The 20484-nt window shown below is 32.2% G+C and overlaps 1 protein-coding gene across 16 annotated transcripts in view; it reads left to right on the forward strand.

Moving 5' to 3' along the window:
• LOC139500969 (uncharacterized) overlaps positions 1–20484 on the forward strand; it is a 159224-nt gene that overhangs the window by 100883 nt on the left and 37857 nt on the right. For 15 of the 16 annotated variants that reach the window (XM_071289946.1, XM_071289938.1, XM_071289915.1 and 12 more), the window contains 18 exons: positions 851–5986; positions 8784–8930; positions 9241–9579; positions 10112–10195; positions 11629–12939; positions 13334–13457; positions 13814–13972; positions 14214–14449; positions 14844–14973; positions 15203–15735; positions 15905–16067; positions 16334–16500; positions 16744–17073; positions 17376–17526; positions 17804–17973; positions 18415–18621; positions 18877–18990; positions 19342–19362. In XM_071289946.1, the coding sequence (XP_071146047.1) occupies positions 851–5986; positions 8784–8930; positions 9241–9579; positions 10112–10195; positions 11629–12939; positions 13334–13457; positions 13814–13972; positions 14214–14449; positions 14844–14973; positions 15203–15735; positions 15905–16067; positions 16334–16500; positions 16744–17073; positions 17376–17526; positions 17804–17973; positions 18415–18621; positions 18877–18990; positions 19342–19362 (9522 nt within the window). The remainder of the gene's footprint in view (positions 1–850; positions 5987–8783; positions 8931–9240; positions 9580–10111; positions 10196–11628; positions 12940–13333; positions 13458–13813; positions 13973–14213; positions 14450–14843; positions 14974–15202; positions 15736–15904; positions 16068–16333; positions 16501–16743; positions 17074–17375; positions 17527–17803; positions 17974–18414; positions 18622–18876; positions 18991–19341; positions 19363–20484) is intronic. The other variant, XM_071290016.1, reaches the window with a different exon arrangement.

Genomic DNA, 20484 nt, shown 5'->3' on the forward strand with positions numbered 1-20484 from the left:
TAATGAGACAGTAACCTAGTAATACCACTGTCCAAAGGACATCTCGAGGGCAGCATACAAGAGTCTATACAATCTAACTTTACAATGTTTGTTCCAAGTCTATAAAAGTTGTGAATAGATTAAAACAAAAATTGTAAAAGATTTGCCATCCATTCCAAATTTTCCACACAACAAAAAACACCCCAAAAACCATTTCAGAATAATGTAACACCAAATATCACACACAAAAAAACCCATTTCAGAATAATATAAGACAACCATTGTCAGGTTTGTGTAAATGACAAGCATATGAATATGTTGTGAGGAGATGTTTGTCCATAATTTATCTTTTTTTTACAGCTAATTGGCTTGCTGATTATATATTTTTTATTTTGACTTTTTGAGAATATTTGCATTTGAATATTATAGGTTTAAGTTTGATTCTGTTATTTAAAATGAACCTTTTTATACATGTTTGTTTGTAATTTAGTTATATTTTTGTTGTATAAATGTTGCCAACTTTCTTGTAACTCTTTTGTAAATTATTCATCAATTTTGTTTTCTCTTAGACAGCTAAAGAAATATACTTTCTCTTCAACAAAATTTTAAAGATCGAAAATATTGTTTTATGAGTTTTATGAGATTATTCATTTCTTAAAGACTTGAACTCTCATTCAGTTTTAAATTAAGAGTCAAGTATACACAAATATGATTTTAGCACTGTATTTATATTTATCGGGAAATATCATTGTGAGTTCTAAGTAGAAGCCTTTCACATCATAAAAAAAAAAATATTTTAGAAGAAAAAAAAATTGTTGGAGAAAGATAAGTTTTTTTCTGTCAGAATATGCTATGAATGTAGAAATTTCAGGTTGGTCCACTGGAAAATGAGGCATCAAAAGCAAAAGAACAAGGAGGAAGTCCAGTTAAGAAACAAATATTTTCATTGGTTGAGTTATACAACAGGGGCTTATTTGATCCAAACACAGGACTTGTTACTGATCCAGTTACAGCTTCAAACTTCTCTCTTGGGGCTGCTGTAAAACATGGACTTGTTGATGCTGTTAGCACAGAAGTAAAATTCTTAGACACCGGAGATTTTATGGATCTTGATTCCATTCTTGAATCTGGAATGCTTCAAGAACAAAAACTTCAAATTGATTCAAACACTGGAGAAATTTACATTGGGTCAAGTGCAGAAAAGATCATGATTAATCAATTGAAAATGAAATGTGAAGGCAGACGTTTGAGTCAGCCAATCAGATCTTTCCTTATGAGTGAAAATCGTAAGTTAGATTCAGAAACAGTAGAGGATAAAATCATAATTGACAGTGCAACTGGACATAAATTAACTTTCAAACAGGCCTTAGATTGTGGAATATTAAAAGTTATAGATGAAGGATCTTTTACAAGTGGTGAAATGTCAGATCGTTGTTTTGTCCGTGATACAGTAAATGAAAAATGGTGCTCATGGAATAAGGCTTTATCTCTGAATATTGTAGTTGATAGTGATGTAGAAATTGATTTGAGAAAATTATCGAAGCAAAGCAAACATGTATCTTTTGAAGCTGATAAGCTTATATCTAGTTCAAGTGATAATTTCTCACGTGACAAACGTAAACATTCTATTGATGTGTGTCTAAAAGCAGATCTGCCTGTGACTTTAGATGCTGTGATTGACAGTGGATTGTATGATCCAATCAAAAATACTGTAACAAATATAGAAACAGACGAAGAAGTCTCATTTAGTGAAGCACTTGATCTTGGTCTGATTCACATAGACTCTTTAGTTCGTGATCCAGTCAGTAAGGATATATTAACTCTTGGTGAAGCTATTGACAAACGTATTATTGATCCTGTATCAGGCAGAATGATGTTATCATCGGGGCTTCCAATTGCACTGAACTTTGCCTTAAGTAAAGGTCTTGTTGTGAGATGTAAATCACCGTATCAGCTGACATTGTCAGAGGTCATAGAAGAAGGACTTTATTCTAAAGACAAGGAAAAATTCTTATCACCAGATAATGAAAATGAGTTGGCCTTTTCTGAAGCTATTTTTTCTGGTATGTTAGATTCTAGTTTGATTCGTGTCCGAGATACAAAGGAAGGCACAATTCATGAGCTAGACGTAGCTCTTCAGAAAGGACTTATAAATATAACATCTGGACGGTGTGTGGACACAGTCTCGGGGAATGTTCTCTCATTACTGGATAGTATTGAAAGTGGAATACTGATAGATTTGTCTAACCAGCCAAAGTATGGAGTTATGGATATCATTGAAGAAGATTTGGTAGAGGAGGATGGAGCCTTTGTAGATCCTGGAACTGTAAACCCAGTAACATTACAAGCTGCTGTAGATAGTGGTCTCCTTGACAGAACAGCTTTCTTAGTTCGTAACCTGCAATACCAGACATTGGTGACACTTGATGGGGCTTTAGCAGAGAACATTATTGACCCTAACACTGGAAAATATAAGTGTTCTGATAAAAAGAGCATTACATTTACAGAAGCTGTTTCTAAGGGATATATTGTACAAAACTTGGGCAGTACTGACTTAAATCTTGTTGATGCTATACATCAAGATGTTTATAATCCTATCCAGAGGAAATTTACTGACCCAAGGACTGGAGAAATTCTCAACTTTAATGAGGCAATAAAATCCAAATTAATCAAATGTGAAGATATTCTTGTCAAAAATACAGAAACAAATGAAATAGTTCCATTTATTGATGCCACTGTCTCAGGACTTGTAAACATTGAGGAGTGCATCATTCATGATGTTTTAAGTGATGAGTTTTATGATTTGAAATCAGCCTTGGACAAAGGCTTACTACACCAGGCCATTCACTGTCCTGGACTTGGACTTGTTGAAGCTGTCAAGTGTGGTATCTATGATGTTGACTCTAAAGAGGTCATAGACAAAGTCTCAAAAATGTGTATAGGTATTAAACAAGGAATAGAGTTTGATATCATTGATTTGTCACAAACATTAGTCAAAGATGTTAAATTGGACACATTTGTACCATTGGATGTTAGCTTTAATGATACATTCTCAAGGTCAGAGAAGACAACAATATATTCTGATGACCTTGACATTGGAGAGAAAATTAGTGGAGATCTTATAGTGGATATTCCATCTCATGGTTTTACAATACCCCAAATAATAAAAATGGGTCTGTACAACAAAGATACAAAAAAGATAAGTGACCCAAGAAATAATCTCAGAATGACATTGTCTCAGGCTGTTGTGTGTAAATTTGTAGACGATAAAAACACTAAAGTCATTCTAATTGACAAAGGTGTAGTATCTCTAAAAGATGCTATAAAATGTGGGGTCGTTGACTCAGAGACATGTTACTATATGGAAAACTTGTCACCCCATGATACAGTTTCAATGGGACTAATTATCGATAGTTTTGAGGATGAAATTAGACCAATTTTATCCACAGTAGACACACTTCTAAAAGATTCGAAAATAAATCAGTATTTGGAAATGAGACAGATACTAGAAACAAGCATGTCAACACAGACTGAACACAATAGACGCAGACATTTTACTCAGCCTCAGTTTGGCATTCAGAGGGCTGTTGAACAAGGAATTTTTGAAAAACATCGCTGTACCTTTAATGATCCAAGAACAAATATGTCTGTTACACTAGGTGAAGCTTTGAAAACAGGACTGATACATGGAATAAGGTCACGAGTTAAAAACCCAGAAACTGGAAAATTTGTTTCACTGTCTGAAGCAGCAGACAAAGGAATTATTAGTGATAAAACTGCATCTATGTTGGATAGGAAACATATGAAAACATTCCCATTAGAGAAAGCCATCGAGGAACATATGGTGTTGGATGTACCTTTTACAAGAGTCACTTTAGATGAAGCTGTGCATTATGGATTACTGAATATGCATACTCTTCGTATGCAAAGTATGACCAGTGATGATCGTGTGCCATTATCAGAAGCTATATTGTCTGGGCTGATTGACAATGAAGAAACATTGATCAAGGACCCTGTTGACAATACTATAATGGTCATAACACAGGCTGTAGATACAGGAATATTTATCCCACAAACGGCCCAACTAAAATGTGGAAAGGATCAAACTATGGATTTAATAACAGCCATCGAAAAAGGATTCGTTTTGAATGGTAGAAGTCTTTGTAATGTTCTGAAAGTATCTAACTTGAGACAGAGATCTTCAGAAAGCCAATCATCCCCAAGGAATGTTCATATAGAAAAAGAAAAGATTATATCCCAATTGTCTCCCAAGAAGCCAATAAAATTTGGAGAAGCACTTCGTCTTTGTTTGATAAATACTGACACAATGGACTTTACTCTACATGATAATAAATCAACTCTTCTAGAGGCCATTGATAAAGGAACTGTCGATGTAGATAATGTCTCTTTTTATGATGAAACTTCTAATGAAAGGATTCCTTTGACCTTGGCATTAAAGTCAAACATGATTGGTACAGGTGATCAGTCTTTACCAGAGGGAATTAGTTTTAAAGCAGCATTAGATAAAGGACTATTGGTGGAGAGGTTGACTCCGGCCATAAGTAATGACCAATTGGAAAATGAAGAGAGTGAATGGCAGAAAACATCAAAGGGTATCACTATAGATACACTAATAACATCTGTGTCACAAGACAGTTGCAGAATAGGAACTCTATCAAATGCCATTCAAAAAGGTTTGTTAGATGATATAACTGGAATGATCAAAGATCCCTTCACTGGTAAACTTCTTACAATACAGGACAGTATTCATAGCCGACTAATCAATGCAGGAGCAATAGAGATATTATTTGGTGACAATGTTGTATCTTTGTATGAAGCCATCAGTACTGGTTTAATTGATCCCGTTCATGGGAAGTATTTAGACAATGGAATATGGAAACCTATTACATCAGAATATGTAAGTCAAAATATTATACCAGCAGCCTCAGCAGATCAAGTCGATTCAAAGAGTTCGGTTGAAATTTACGTTGAAGAGATCTTATCTAGTGATCAAAACAGAATCAAGCTACGAGAAGCTTTCTCGTCTGGAATTTTGAACCAATCAAATTCCAAGGTAATTGATCCAGATACAATTCAGCCAATTACATTGCGTCGGGCAGCTAGTTTGGGTATGATTGACGTAAACACAGGAGATTTTAAAAACCCACAATCTGGTGACACAATAAGTTTAGTTGAAGCTGTGGAAAAAGGGTTCATCCTATCACCAAAAGGTTTAAGTTTGTACAGTGCTGTCAACCAGGGACTTTATGATGGTGAAAATAGAAAATTTGTTGACCCTAGCACAGGGAAGGAACACTCCTTGCGTGAAATGATAGAGATGGAAATTGTTACATCACAGTGCCAAGAAATTCGTGATTTAGCTAGAGAGGGTATCATCATTACCTTACAGAAGGCCATAGACAAAAACATTATTGAATGGAATGAGAATGTTTATGTTAACCTAATGAATGACAAAGTCTATAGCTTCAATGATGCAATAGCTGCTGGTTTAATTGTTAGTAATATTCCAAGGGAAGGACTACGTGAAAGTCAGAATAGTGATGTACAGTTCCGTGGTCCTAGTCCTCACAGTTTTGAACATTCCAGATATAAATACCTGGCAGAGGCTCCTATGGGTCCATTACTTAACAGACCTCTTAATTTTGGAAATCGTTCTCGTGGAAGTAGTTCATCAGATTTATCTAATACAGATTCCTCAGGAACTGACAAAGATGGATTGTCATGGTTACTGCCTCTGTCATCAGATGCTATCAGGGAGATCATAGCTACAGCAAAGACTAGAAAGGAGTCTGTCAAGAAAGATGAACCTGATGGTTTTAAAACAGAGAAAGATGAAGAAGATGTCTCTGATGTTAAAGATAATGCTGTTGAGGAACATGACATTGCTGATGACAAGACATTACTAGACTCTAAAACTGGAAAACCAAAACAGAAACAAGACTTATTGAGAACTGTATTGGAGAGTAAAATGACAGCTGTACGGAAGGTAAACAAAAAGCATGGGACATGACTCTGTGTGCTTCAACCTTCTGTTTGAATGAAATAATTCATGAATTGGATGAGACAGTGTGTTACCTATCTGCGTTATGAATGACTTGCAATGTATAGTTTTGAATACCTTTGAATGAAAACCTGTCGTCTGCAAACATAACTTTCGTTCTGCTTGATAATACTGAGTTTTAAGCATGTAACATTAGTTCTTATTGTTTTTGCATGGTGACCAGTCAGGATGATATTTCTGTTTTAAAGCTTTTGTGGACTTGAGCTCCAGAATCCTGCATGATATGATTGAAACAATCCTTTACTTAAAACTTAAGTTCTATTTTGTTACAAGTGATATATTTTATGAATGTAAATATATGAAATGATTTTGTATTAATTTTAATATGTATAGTTTTTGAATGCATGCTCACTGCTGAACTTTCATTTATATGAGAATTTTTTAATTTAATTTTCATTTATGTGCAGTCCAATATATTGATTAAAAAAAACAGTTTCTATGATATAAAGGTCTCAAAAACTCCAGAAGTTCAGCTGTGACTAATGAAGTTTAAATGCATGATTCTTTATGCATTGGTTTGCATATCTTGATATGTCTTATGATTTCAAACAATTTGGTTTCTGAGTTATTTCCCTTAGAAGAAAGGCAATCAGTTAATCTTACAGGCATGAATGACACATTGAAAGAAGAGCAGTAAAATTTTATGCCAACAGATTTTTAGAAACTAATTGTATTTCTTCAAGGGAAATAACTATTACATATGATGTCTAAAATTTTTGTTTGAAAAATAGAAATATACAAAATATGTTGTTGCTGAAGACTTGATAATAGATTTTAATACTCAAAAAACATTTTTTTCAAACATTATTTGTATGAAGTGACTGCATGTGAGAGAGTAGACTCTTCCTTTAAACTATAATAATATTCTATGTAGATCTTAATCCAGATTGTGATGACTACACTTAAACAAGTGAGAACATCATCTCCTCAGAAAATAAAGAATTGTCATTGACTTGTAAATTTTGATATTTTTTTCTTTCTTTCATATTTGGCTCTTGCCAGATGATAAGAATGAAACAAAATTTCTGTATGGTTTATTTTTTAATATAAACATTGTCATTTATGCCCAAAAAAAAGTCTTTATTTCCCGACTTTTTCATCACATTGGGGTTTGCTACTCCTAGCAATTAAACTTTTGGATGAAAATAAATATCTTTTATAGAATTCATAATACATAAAACATTCCAAGTATTTTAAAACAAATTTATGATCTTTTATTTTATTCTTGCACACTGTGTTTGCTTTGAAAGTCATTTGCTAAAATTAAATATATAAAAAGTAAACAGAACTGCTTTGAAAGCTTGTACTATAGTTATGAATGCAGTGCTGCATGGTTAATATTATATTAATTTGATTGGTTTAAATCTTTTTACTGCGTTTATTGTCATATTGTATCTTTTATTGCATGTTATTGCTGTTTTAGTTTTATCGTTTCCAAAAAATCCTTTAAATTTTAAGTGAATTGAAATAACATACAAACAAAATATTTTCTTTATTTTTTTTTCTGATTTAGTGCACATTTTACAGCACTTTTCCTTACAAATCAACGCTCACATTTGCATGCACATGTTTTAGTAGCATTCAAGGTCCATTAAAATGATAATTAGATAGTTCAACAACATTGTCTTATTTACACAAGCATGAACACGGAAGACAATTTTGCACTTTAACCTCTCCAGTTTGCACCTGATATGTACATATTCTACTGTGTTTGCTGTAAATAGTGTATATCAAATAATCAGATGGATTTTTAGACCAATCAAAAAAGAAAAGAGCAGAAATGTTATAATTTATTTTTTTAATTTCCAAAAGTCTAGCGTATTTCTATTGTCAAAAGAAAGATATAGATTCAGAATTTATAAGATTTTTCATATAGATCTACTAATATTTTTTGTGAAATTCATTTATCCATATGCCATGGTTGAAATTATTGTTTTTTGTGACACTTTTGCATTACCTAAATTGATAGTAAACTTGTTTCTGATGCCTTTAAGTAAGTTACAGCAAACACAACCATTGTCTCTTATTGTAATGATTTTCCTGTCTATGATGTAATGAAATCAGCATGATAATTATTATTGTGATTTTATTTTACTACTGCACACGTGAGAATGTAATGTATTCATTTAACAATTATCTTGTTTATTCTATTTTCAGTGACTTGGTGGTAGTCAAGTGGTGCCTGCTGTTCCCTGCACCTCCTACCTAATTTTTAGCTTGCTCTATCTCTCTTTTTCTTTATCTCTGCATGCGAGTTAGTAGGCTTGTGTTTATAATTGAATGTATTACATTTATTCTTTACATAACATATTGAAATTACCCACCAAAATAGTTGGCTCTTTATCTATATACAGAACACCCTTGTGTTGGTTTTCTTACTTCTCTTAAAATTGTTCCTCGGATATACATATTTAATCATATATAAAATGCCAGAAAATGTAGATACAGTACCTCTAGTTCAGATTTCTTTTAACTAATATTTTTTTCTTTAAATGAATGAAATTCCAATTAACTGAGTATAGAGCATGTTAAGGGTTTCTATACCTGACACATAGCACTAGTGATTTCAACATTTAACAAGTGAAAAGAAAATCAAATGTTCCAGCTTTGCCTCAAGTTGCTTTTTCCAAGATTCCTGCTTAATCTAAATGTTTACGGCACTATTTGTGTTGATATGTATCAACAATAGCACTCTATGAAATAATCCATTCAAATGTTTCAGGGTCGATTAGTGGATTCCTATGATAAACTTGGTCAGGACCTCAACAATGAACTGAATTGGCTGTCAGATGTGGAACAGCTTCTTAGAGATGATCACCCAATTAGTGATGACCTGGACAAGGTTAAAGGTCAACTACAAGCTCAAAAGGTATATTGAGTTTTGTAATTAAAGAAATAGAATATTTACAAAAATGACTTTACAAAGATGAGTTATTATTATCCATGACAGACTTATATATAAAGCATAAGTCTTTCTTACGGAAAAAAAAATAATTACTTTTCAATGATTTTCAAAAGACAAAACCATCAATATAGGTCTTCATTCCACAGTTTTTATTGGTAATCATAAACTTGATAAATTTTCTATGGGAACTAACCCTTAAATACTATTTATATAATTTAACTACATATGTATGATTAAAAAAGAAATGAACAAAGAATGTGTATTATATTTACAGGATCTTATCTCCGACATACAACAACATCAACAGCCAATAGCAGCTCTGATTTACCAGACTGAACAGCTACTAGAGAACCATGAGGAGGAGCTTACCCCAGAACAGGTCACAGAACTTCAAAATCTCACATCAAATCTTAAGTCAAACTTTGGTAAATGTCAGAAAACCTCTAGTACACGACTGAAACATCTGACCACAGCCTCTGATGAACTGACCAAACATGAGGCAGAGCATGAGAAGTTCTTAGAATGGGTTGTCACAACTGACAATGACCTTAGAGCTTTAGAAATAGAAGCTCGTAATCTGGACAGCATAAAACATGTGACAGATAAACAAATGGTAAGAAGAATTTTTGTGTAGCAAATCATTTTTAACAATGACTATAAACGCCGTTGAGTTGATAAATAAACTTGGATTTGATATCGATGTATTCTTCTATTTAAAGTTTTTAATTAGTGATTTTTAATGTGATAAAAAAAATGTATTCAATAAACTGTCATTTAGATTTTAAAAAATTATGTAAGTTCTATCTTCTATCTTGCTAAACTTGCAATTTCAATTACTGTGGATTCATTTATTTTCGTGGATTGCTGAAAACTTGCATATTCGTGGATATTTAATTTCGTGGTTTTGTTAATCTCTGTATATAAAGCCTATTGGAAATATGTTATTAGTAGAACATTTGAATTTGTGGTTGAACTATGCATACGAAATCCACGATAATTGGTATCTAATGAATAATAATGAATCCACAGTATTAAAAGTGCTATTATAACCTACATATTTATCATTTGTCGTTGATTTACCCTCAATTTAGAAAGTTCATCAATAGTAAGCTTTATTTTTAAGTGCTAATTACATTTTTCCACAGAAAATGATGAATGATATAATATCCCACCAAGCCGACACCAGATTCTTGACAATGACAGTACAGAAATATATGGAGGAATCAAAGGTTAGTTCAATAGGTGTTTGATTGCAGACATATGGGCATGAGGCAAACCATGATATACATAAGAATAACAGTTTTTTTTACAAATCAAACATTAACAACTGACATCTGTCTTGACAGATTTAAAAGGTCTCCAACAATATCTGGCAGCAAAGCTAAGATCAGCTGATAGATAGACAAGTCATATTCTTTGATATTAACTGATAAAATGTTTTAAGAAAGATTTAAGGAGGGCTCGTGGGTACAAAAATTTCAGCAAAAAATTAAACATTTGTTTTTTCTTAACAAATTTTATTTATTACACTATAAGCTATTACTTTATGATATGATACAAAAATTAACTAAAACAATCGTTTCGGTTTGGCCCCAGATGACTTTTAAAATGTTTATATCATTGAAAAAGCTCCAAATTATCTCAATTTGATGCAAAAATTCTATTTTTTGGAATTAAAATTGAAATATCTTTTTTTGCTCATCGGTGACCTGATGTTTTCAAATTAGCTATACATTAACTAAATAATTGTAAAATTTAAGCGATTTCTGTAATTAAGTTCGTTTTTTATTTCAATATTACCTCTTTTTCTCCTATTAGTTCAACAGAAAAAAAGTTCCTTTACAAAAATGTATGCTTCTTTCGAAGGCAGATTGTGAGCGTAAATGATCGGTGACCCTCTTTTTTATTTTATTTTTCTATTAGGTATAAGATAAAGTTCATTTATAGAAAAAATTAGCGAAATCTTATATTAAATAAATAAATTTGGTGTATTTACTGTCTTCTGATTGGTTAAAAGAATTAGGTTTATTTTCAATGTTATCAATTTTTATGGCGACCCACCCAATCTAACGTTGTGCATTCATACGCAAACATCTGTGTACATTGTTATCCTTATTAATATATATCTTTGAGCCTTATTTTTGATAGAAATTTATTTATAATGAATGGCAATAATTTATTTTGAATTTATTGAATCATAAAATTAATTTTTGACTCTTCACATTTAACATAATCCACGATTTCAATGTGAACAGTCAAAAATTTATTTTATGGTTCAATAAATTCAAAATAAATAACAGCCATTCATTAAATTTAAAAAATGATTTAGACACGCGAGCCCCCTTCAAGAGACAATTAATAAATTACATAATATAAAAGTAAGTAATTCTGCAAAAATTGTCAATCACATTGGCTTGCTATTATTAGGAAGATGCATAGTAATCATCATTATTCGGAGGAATAAGAACCATATTTTATTTCAGCTGAGAGACTTGATAAATCTGTAATTATGTCCTGAAGAATCTTAATAGTATACATATAAACGTGTTTCAATTTTTATTTATGACTAGCACTTCTGTAAATGTATGGATTATGCAAAACGGTGATATTCATAGTAAAGAAAAAAGGAAGAATTACTCATTTTTTACACCTTTCTTTTCAGCTGCATAAACTTGAAGTAGATGCCTTTAAAGCTAATCGAAGAAAGACTTCCCGTCTCAGCTGGATCGGAATGGAGGGGATGGACGCTGAAACTGTCGCTGAGAGGTTAAAGGATACAACCACAAGATATGATGAAGTCAAGTTACGATGCACATCTTTTGGTGACAAACTATCTTCTGTCTCTGCTAAACAGAGAGAATTCAATGACGGAACATTTAAATTATTATCTTGGTTAACTGGTACCGAAGAGAGACTTTCCGATATAAGACAGGAACCAGGTTCTGTTGATTCTGACAATTTTCAAAATCAAATGGAGATGATGAAATCCTTAAGTAGTGATGCCATAGCACATAAGTCACAATTAGAAGAATTAGAAAAATCTTCCCGAGAACTGATAGCTGATCTACACAGTCTGTCAATTGAGACTTCAGATATAGATGGGCTACAAGAAATCATATCAGATATCAGTGATCGACAAGAGGAAGTTGTGGCTGAAATTCATGAAAGGACAAATAATTTACAAACTGCTCTTACAAAGTCACAAAATGTTGAAGATGCTTTGGACAATATGTTGACATGGTTACGTGACACTGAGGGTGCATTGAACAATCAAAGACGTGCAAGTCTCAGTCGTTACAATTTGAATGAACAATGTCAGAATTTAGATCTAATCAAGGCTGATATTGACAGTCACAAACCTAGCATAGAAGCTATCAGAAATGAGGCTAATGAACTGATCAAAACTTGTGAACTTGATACTGCTAAATCAATAGAGGCCAAGATTGGCAATCTTGAAGCACACTTCCATACTGTGCAGGATAAATGTAAAACAAGAAATCAGGACTTACAAGAACTTTCAGAAACTTTGGAAGAATTTCATGACACACTTGATAAGTGTAAGCACTGGATCGCTGGGAATACTACAACATTAGAAGATCGGGAATGGAATAAAAAACCAGTAGAAACTGTCAAAGATATTGTTGAAAAAGTATCCGCCGAAAAGGATGACAAACAAAAAATCATTGATGAATTAAGATCTCTTGGACAAGCTCTGATAGAAGATTCTAGAACTGGAGAAGTTGGTGCCGTCAAGGAATCTCTCAATGATTTAGACAGGAGGTGGCATGATATGGTGGCATTGCTATCTGAACGTGAACAGGAGACACTAGAGAAAGACAGACAAGGAAGTGAATACGAAACAATGAAAAAGAATGTAGTTGATTGGTTAACAAAGATAGAGAACAAAGTAGATGGTTTTAAACCAGTGGCTGTCGATGTGGATATAGCTGAAAACCAAATAGAAGAATTACAGGTATGTTTATCAATGTTTGGAGGATTTCTGTTTACTGATACTCATTCATGTAATTTTGCCACTGGCTTATGGATTTATAAATTTATAGTACACATTAACAAAAATGAATTAAATGAGATTTTGTTCTAAAATACTAATCTAAAAGTTCAAAAAGGGATGTGCTTGAGTTTATTTAAAACATTTTACTATTTTAAATAATCAACCATATGAAGCATTGTTTTTTTACATTTGAATTTCTTTGATTAGTTATTCAATAAATCATACTGGCTTGATAGTTTTCAGAATTAAGATTTAATGAAATCAAGTATAAAGTAGAAATGTGATTTATTTTTTTAAAGATTTTTAAAATGTAGTACCAATACTCAGCTACTTGTAAACAATTGGTTTATTTTAGCCTATGTTACAACAATACCAAGAACATGCTGAAACTGTTGATGAAGTGAATGACCTTGGAGCAGCTTATGATAACCTTCAGAATCCAGACACCAGACCAAGTAGTCCATTCAGAAAGATTATGAGTAAGTGCAGTAATATAATCTACAGTGAAATCTTTCTGATCTGAACCCTTAGAAAAACAGTAAGCTGTTAAAGTGAACTTTTGTATCAGTGTATCAAGAAATAAGAAAGAAATTCCAGTAATCTTAAATTGTTTTTCACTTTATTTTTCAATAGAATGTTTGGAAATAAATGGATAAGTTGAAAAATGAATTAAATAACAGCATAATTTAGAAAAAATATGTTTGTAAGGGTTATTTCCTGGTAGTGAAGATACCAATATACTATCATGATATAAAAGATGGAACTGGCTGACTACAAACACTTTTAGTGTTGAGCCTTGTGACTGTATGTAACATGAATTTGTTCTTATTCTTAGGAGGTAGAAGATTATCCAGTCTAATGTCACCAAGAGTCCGAAGTCCATCCCCATCATTTACTTATCCATCGTCCCCATCACCCAATGTAATCAGTCCTGCTAGTGATTCTAGTGGATTCAGTAGTAAAAAGAGTTCCAGTGACAACTTTAATCTGGAAGGTAAATCTTTTACTTTGGCAGATTAATTTACATATATTCTATTTAGAAGTAGTATTTTAGATTAAATAATATATCACCTTTTTCATTTGATATCAGCACCCGTGCCTCAGAGACTGTTGTTTGCTATAATATGTATCCGACTTAACAGTTACTTTAATTTTCATTTAATAGATCAAAATATTTTAATCATTTTATACTTATTATCACATATTTTGATGATCATGAAATAATATTTTTACAGATTTGACAGAAATTCAACAAGAACTAGTTGACATTAATCATCGTTATGACCTTCTGGGTGACCGTCTGGCAGATCGTCACCAAGAGTTACAGAACATGTTGTCAAGTACCAAAACATTCCTACAGGATGTCAATGACCTTATGACTTGGGTTGATCTTAAGGAACTGGATGCCAGTCTGTCTCCTTCTTTACCTACCAGTGAAAGGGAGGCTAAGAAACAGTTGAAACTCCAAGAGGTAGTTACAATAGTTCACTGACAGTAGCAGTTAGTTCAATTAGATGATATCAGATTATTAGAACACACTACACATATATTCGACTATCATATCCAATGAGATTTCTCCACTCTGAAAAAGATACTGTTAGAAAATTTACTGTTGAAAAGAGTGAATATTTTGTAAATTCCTAATACAGCAATGCTAGAGTATGCAGCACACTTAATTTAGATGTTATTCTTTCTGAGAAAAAAATCCTATGCACAAGATGTTTGCATGTTTAAAATGTCTTATCCCTTTACATCCCCTAATAAAAAAGGAGAAATCAGTGTGACCTGATCATCAGATTGTGCAAGTATTTAACAAATAAAAGAAATTGTGTGAACTATGCATGATCGTTTATCTTTACTTGCAGACACTGCATAAAGAGTTACTTGAGAAAGAGGCCCTGATTGAGGACATCAGAAACAAATCTCAAGAACTGATGAAGACAAAGAAAGGTGTCCCTGGAATGGACAGAGTTCAACAACAGTTTGCTGAATTAGGTAACTTTTTTTTTTTATGAATTTTCTTTTCATATCATTTTATAAATGCATGTTTTCAATATCCCTCCATCAACATGCTGTCAGTGTGCAAGGGAAAATAAAAGTATAAAGTTTATAAAATTTTTACTTAAATGATAAGATGTTGCCTACTCTATTAGTCTTAATTATAAAAAAAATTATGAGTTTGAATCATCGGAAGAATACAACTAATTATGTTTACTTTTCCTAGATGACAAATGGCTTGATGTAAAGGTTGCCTCAGAACAACGAAGAAAAGCTTTAGAGGGAATGGTATCAGACATCAGAGACTTCAAGGATGCTGGTGTGCATCTACAGAAATGGATAGCTCAGAAAGAAAAAATGGTGGCTGTACTAGGACCAGTAGCTACAGAACCATCTCAGATCCACAACCAACAAGAACAAATTAAAATCCTGAAAGAGGAAATTGCTGGACAGGAACCATTATATGAACGTTTAATCCAGAGTGGACATAGCATCCTGGACAAATGTCAGCCAGACTCCACAGATGCTGCTCATATCAGTGAGAAGATGGCAGTTATCAGTAAAGGATGGGACCAGCTCAGTTCTCGACTCGGTGAGAGAGACAAGACACTTATTGCTGTGGAGGGAATGAGTGCTGAGTTTAATGAGACATTACAGTCATTACATGACTGGCTGAGTGACTACACTGATAGAGTTGATGGAGTTAATACTCAACCCACCAACCCAGAGGAACACCAAAGACAGATACATAGATTACAGGTACGTTATCACATTTAAAATCTGGCTCAGCATGTCTGTCTAGAACAAGACAGAATATCAAAAAGTGATGTAATATTTTCCTGCCACGTTAAAGTTTCATTAGATAATACCAAACATGTATTATCAAGTAAAAAATAAAATGTGTGATTCTAATTTGATTTATTTTCAGTCATTGGAAGGTGAACTTGTTAATCAGCAGCCATTATTGAACAAACTAAAGGAGCTTGGAAAGAAGGTTGGTGACAATACCAAAGATCTTAGTACAAAATCTGAACTGAAGAACAAAATATCAGCGATAGAGAAACCAGTCACTGAAATGGAATCTATACTTGGTAGGTATTAAATGAAGCGAGGAAAGAAAAATTGTATACAAACATTTTAAGTAGAATTTGTGTTTTTTTTTAAAAGCTTTTGATATTGATAAAAACAATTTTACAAATATTTTAATCTGTTCTTGGAATGGTTTCTTCAGTTGAGTATGGATTTTTCAACTGTTTTCACTTATTGAATCTAAACCCTTTTAAATAGTACTTAACTGTGACCAACTGACATATACAACAATAATTGCTAATAGAATGATTGTTTATTTCATCATTAGCTGCAAAGAAGACCAGTATAGAACAATCAAGTCAGGAGGGAGAACAATTCCAAGAAGGCTGTCAGGAAATACTGGACTGGGTATCTGATCTCCTTGCTAAAATACAGGAACAACCACCTGTGTCTGGTAACCTTGACCTCCTAAGGGAACAAGCTCGACAACAAAAGGTAGGCAATAAACTTTACTTTTTGATGGTTTTAGTCTAGGTTTTCTTTTCTGTAAAGTGTCAATGCTAATATTTTGAAATACAGAATTTTACCAACTTTGTTTTAAATATTACATATATCTTACTCTAAATATTGCTTCATCTTCTCCCAATGAAATATAATAGTCATACAGAATAAATACAGGAGCTGCCGTGGATTGTCGTTATTGCAGATTATCTTGATGTCTTATTTTTCTGTCTTCAGTTGATCACACAAGATATCAATGAGAGAGGAACTGAGGTTAGAGATATCCTACGTAAAGGTAACAAATTACTCGACACAATGCCGCCATCCAAACATTCTAAAGAACTTGCTGAGAAGTTAGAAGACATTAAAACAGAGTGGGAGGAGCTTAACAGACAAGCGTTACAGAGATCACAGCAGATCGAGGCTAGTCAGAAACATGGACAGAACTTCCAGGAACAACTCGACAAGATATTGATGTGGCTGAACATTGATAATGAAAAACTGGCTAATATTGTACCCAAAAGTTTAGATAAAGATGTGGTGGCAAAGAAACTCAAGGATGCTCAGGTAATATAATTTTTTTTAAAGATGCTCAGAAATTAAAACAAAAACAATTCTTTTTGTTCCTAAATGATAACAGTCATATTGTATTTCTGAAGTGTACTATTTAATATTATCTTTGTTTAGTATGCCAACTAAACTTCATCAATCCTGGTTAATGTCAAGAGTATTGAATTAATAATTTATATATTGCCAAGATTGAGAGTGAAAAACTATTGCTCAAAAGTAGGTAAACTTTAGATAGAGAGAAGGATTTTATTTTAACATTCATCAACAAGATTGTGATCTGATTTATATTTTATGTACAGGCACTGCAGACAGACATTCTTAAACATTCCCATGATCATGACAATTTGAACAGAGAGGGCCAATCATTGATAGGATTAGTGGATACAGATAAAAACCATGTGACTGACACACTATTTGATGCTAACAAACGTTGGGAAAATCTCAGTCAAGGTAACTATTCCACAGATTTATCATTGTATGCATCTAAATACACATGTTATGCAGTCGTAAAACAAAAAATTCTAATTTCATAATTCAAATAATAAAACTTTGTAAAACTGGAACTGAAATTATTTTTTAATTCTTTTCAATTGCAGTATATATGTAGAATATTAAGAAGTTGTGATAGACAGTTAATAGATATATGTTTTCTTTGTGTTAGTTTTTAAACGTGACACTTATATAATTACTGTTAGATAGCAGATCACAATATTTATTTGTTATACAGCTGTAGCAGACAAGATAGAAGAATTAGAAGACTTGTTACAGAGACTGGAGGAATTCCAGGACAACATGAGGGAATCAGAGTCTACGTTAGATAGATATAAAGATAAACTTGACACTCATCTGAAACAGGGTAGTTCATCTAAAGATCCCAAGCACATAGATAAAATTAAGGTAAATAAATTGCAGTATGAGTATCAATATAATTATCTCACATTCTATTACTTTTAATTATTCTATATCAGTGATGATTTGAATTGAAGAGAATTCATGTAGTATACCATATATGATAAGATTATTTGTAATAATATTTGTAAATATTGTCCCGATTAAGTTCCATTGAGCTTGAAAGTGCAGTATATATACTAAGTCAAGGGTTAATATAAACCAAAAACTATTGCATTCTTACTTTCATAATGTTCTTCACGGGAAGTGTTATGCTATACAATGATTTGATTGTTTGTTGCTGTCTAATATTAGGTATATTTGCAATTGACAAATACTAGTGAAAATTCAATAAAATCACTTAAATAATTTATGTAACTTTTTCTTATATTAGGTACATTTGCATTTGACAAATTACAACAATTTTATTTAACTATTTATTTTACACAGGCATGGCAAGAAGATGTAGATGCCATCACATCACAGGTAGATTATGCTGAGGCATTACTGGATGGGTTACAAGTCCAAGGGGACATCACTGCTCCTCTGGTCACCAATCTAGAGAAAGCAAAACAGAAACATGATCAGCTACAACAAGAGCTGGCAGACGTAGTTGAAGAAATGGAGAGTGGTGCTATGGTTCTAACACAATATCAGGTAGGTCAGAGGTCAAGGTCATATCTTGTCATTAACCTCCATAAGTATGGTGCTTAAGGTGCTCTTGCAAAGGCTTAATTGTTTTATTTTGTTAATATTATATATATTAATAATAAGAATTCTTTTTCTTTTACCTGAAAACATTTTCGCATGAAAGCTATGACTGCAAAAAAGAAACACCCCTTGTATGAGTGTATATGTAGAGGGTATAATAAGTTTTTTGTCAGATTTTATTATTAGAAGATGTATTTACAGGATCTTGTCCAGAATGTAGGTTCAGAACTGGCTCATTTAGATGCTGAATTTACTTCACTTGACCCTATTGGACGAGATGAATCCATGCTGAGAGGCCAACAAAGGGAAAATGAGGTTGGTATAATTTCAGTTATTTTATGTTTTACATAAATGTACATATAGTAAATTGTAAATATTTTCTTGTAAATGTTTTTCAATGTTTTTCAGTAAATTAAATTTTGAGTATAGTGGTCAACATTTAGTGCATCAAATATCCCCCTTTTATACAGGGGAAAACAATCTGTTTACAACTCTAAATCTATGAAAATATGCCTACATACATATTCTTCATATTACCTATAGACAAAGTCAAACTAAACAGGTTATCCAGAGTGTAGCCTTATGTTTGGAATAGTAAATGTTGACTACATTTGATTGAATTGCACTCCGATTTCTTAAATTATCATGTATAATTATATTTTAAAGGACTTAGTGGTAGAAATAGAGGTATGATATTTGTTTCTGTTGCTTTGCACTTGGATGATGATAATGACTAAGTGTTAGAGTGCTTTTAATTTAGATTTGTGGGATTAATCAACCAAACAGGGACAGGCAGATTTAAGACTTTGGAAATGAAAAACATCCTTACTATTTTGATTGTTGAAAAAATATTAGACAACCTTATAATTTTTTTTTGTCAATAGTTCTTTAGATCAAGTCAAAGTAAATAAGGGGTTCCTTAATTTCAATAGATCTAATTTTAATGGCTACCAATATGTAACATTATTGACATTTTGGTGTAAGAATATTGAAATTTTGTACGATCCATAAAGTTCAGAAATAGCACATTGTTCCCAAATGGCAGAGAATTACTTCGACTTGGAACTTAAACTTTGTTTAAAAAAAAATACACTAATAGTTTTTAAAAAAGTAGGAAACATAAATATCAACTCATATGAAAGTGAGCTTCTCAATATTTATTATCTAAAAACAAATTTGATATGGTCTGAAAAATGGTAAATGATTCTGGTTATTAATTTTTGGAATCAGAATAATTTAAATTGATTCAAAAATTAATAATTTAACTGCAAAAAGTAAGAAAGAAAACAGAAAACATAGCATAATTATCTCAGGCCTGAAATGAATTCCTATGAGGAAGTATCACCTTCACCCTTAAGAGGTTTAGAAAGTTGACATCTATGATTATATAAAGTCTTAAACCTGTCTTATAACTTAAACTGTAGTCAAAACTGGCTTTAAATGCACAAAGCTGCTAGTCAAACACATTTTGAATGAGTTATTAAAAAAAATATCTGATTAATCTGTTCTAAAGAAATACTGAAACATTCTAAAGATTAGTGTTTTGTTATTCTTAAATTTCTAGTACTGTACTTTTTGTATAACATTAATATTCAATGCATCATGCCATTTTACAGAATGGTTGTATCTTAGTGAGTTATTCTTGTCAAATCTTTAATTTATTATTTGTGGAAAATGAAATATATACACCTCCTTGTTTACATTCTGAACAGCATGTAAAATAGCTTTCATTCTAGAACACTACCATTTTCTATGTTTAGTTTGGGCAAATGATTGTATTCACATAGGTTCCATTGCTATGGACTTTAT

This window comes from Mytilus edulis, chromosome 1, assembly GCF_963676685.1.
Source record: "Mytilus edulis chromosome 1, xbMytEdul2.2, whole genome shotgun sequence".
NCBI classification, from domain to species: Eukaryota; Metazoa; Mollusca; class Bivalvia; order Mytilida; family Mytilidae; genus Mytilus; species Mytilus edulis.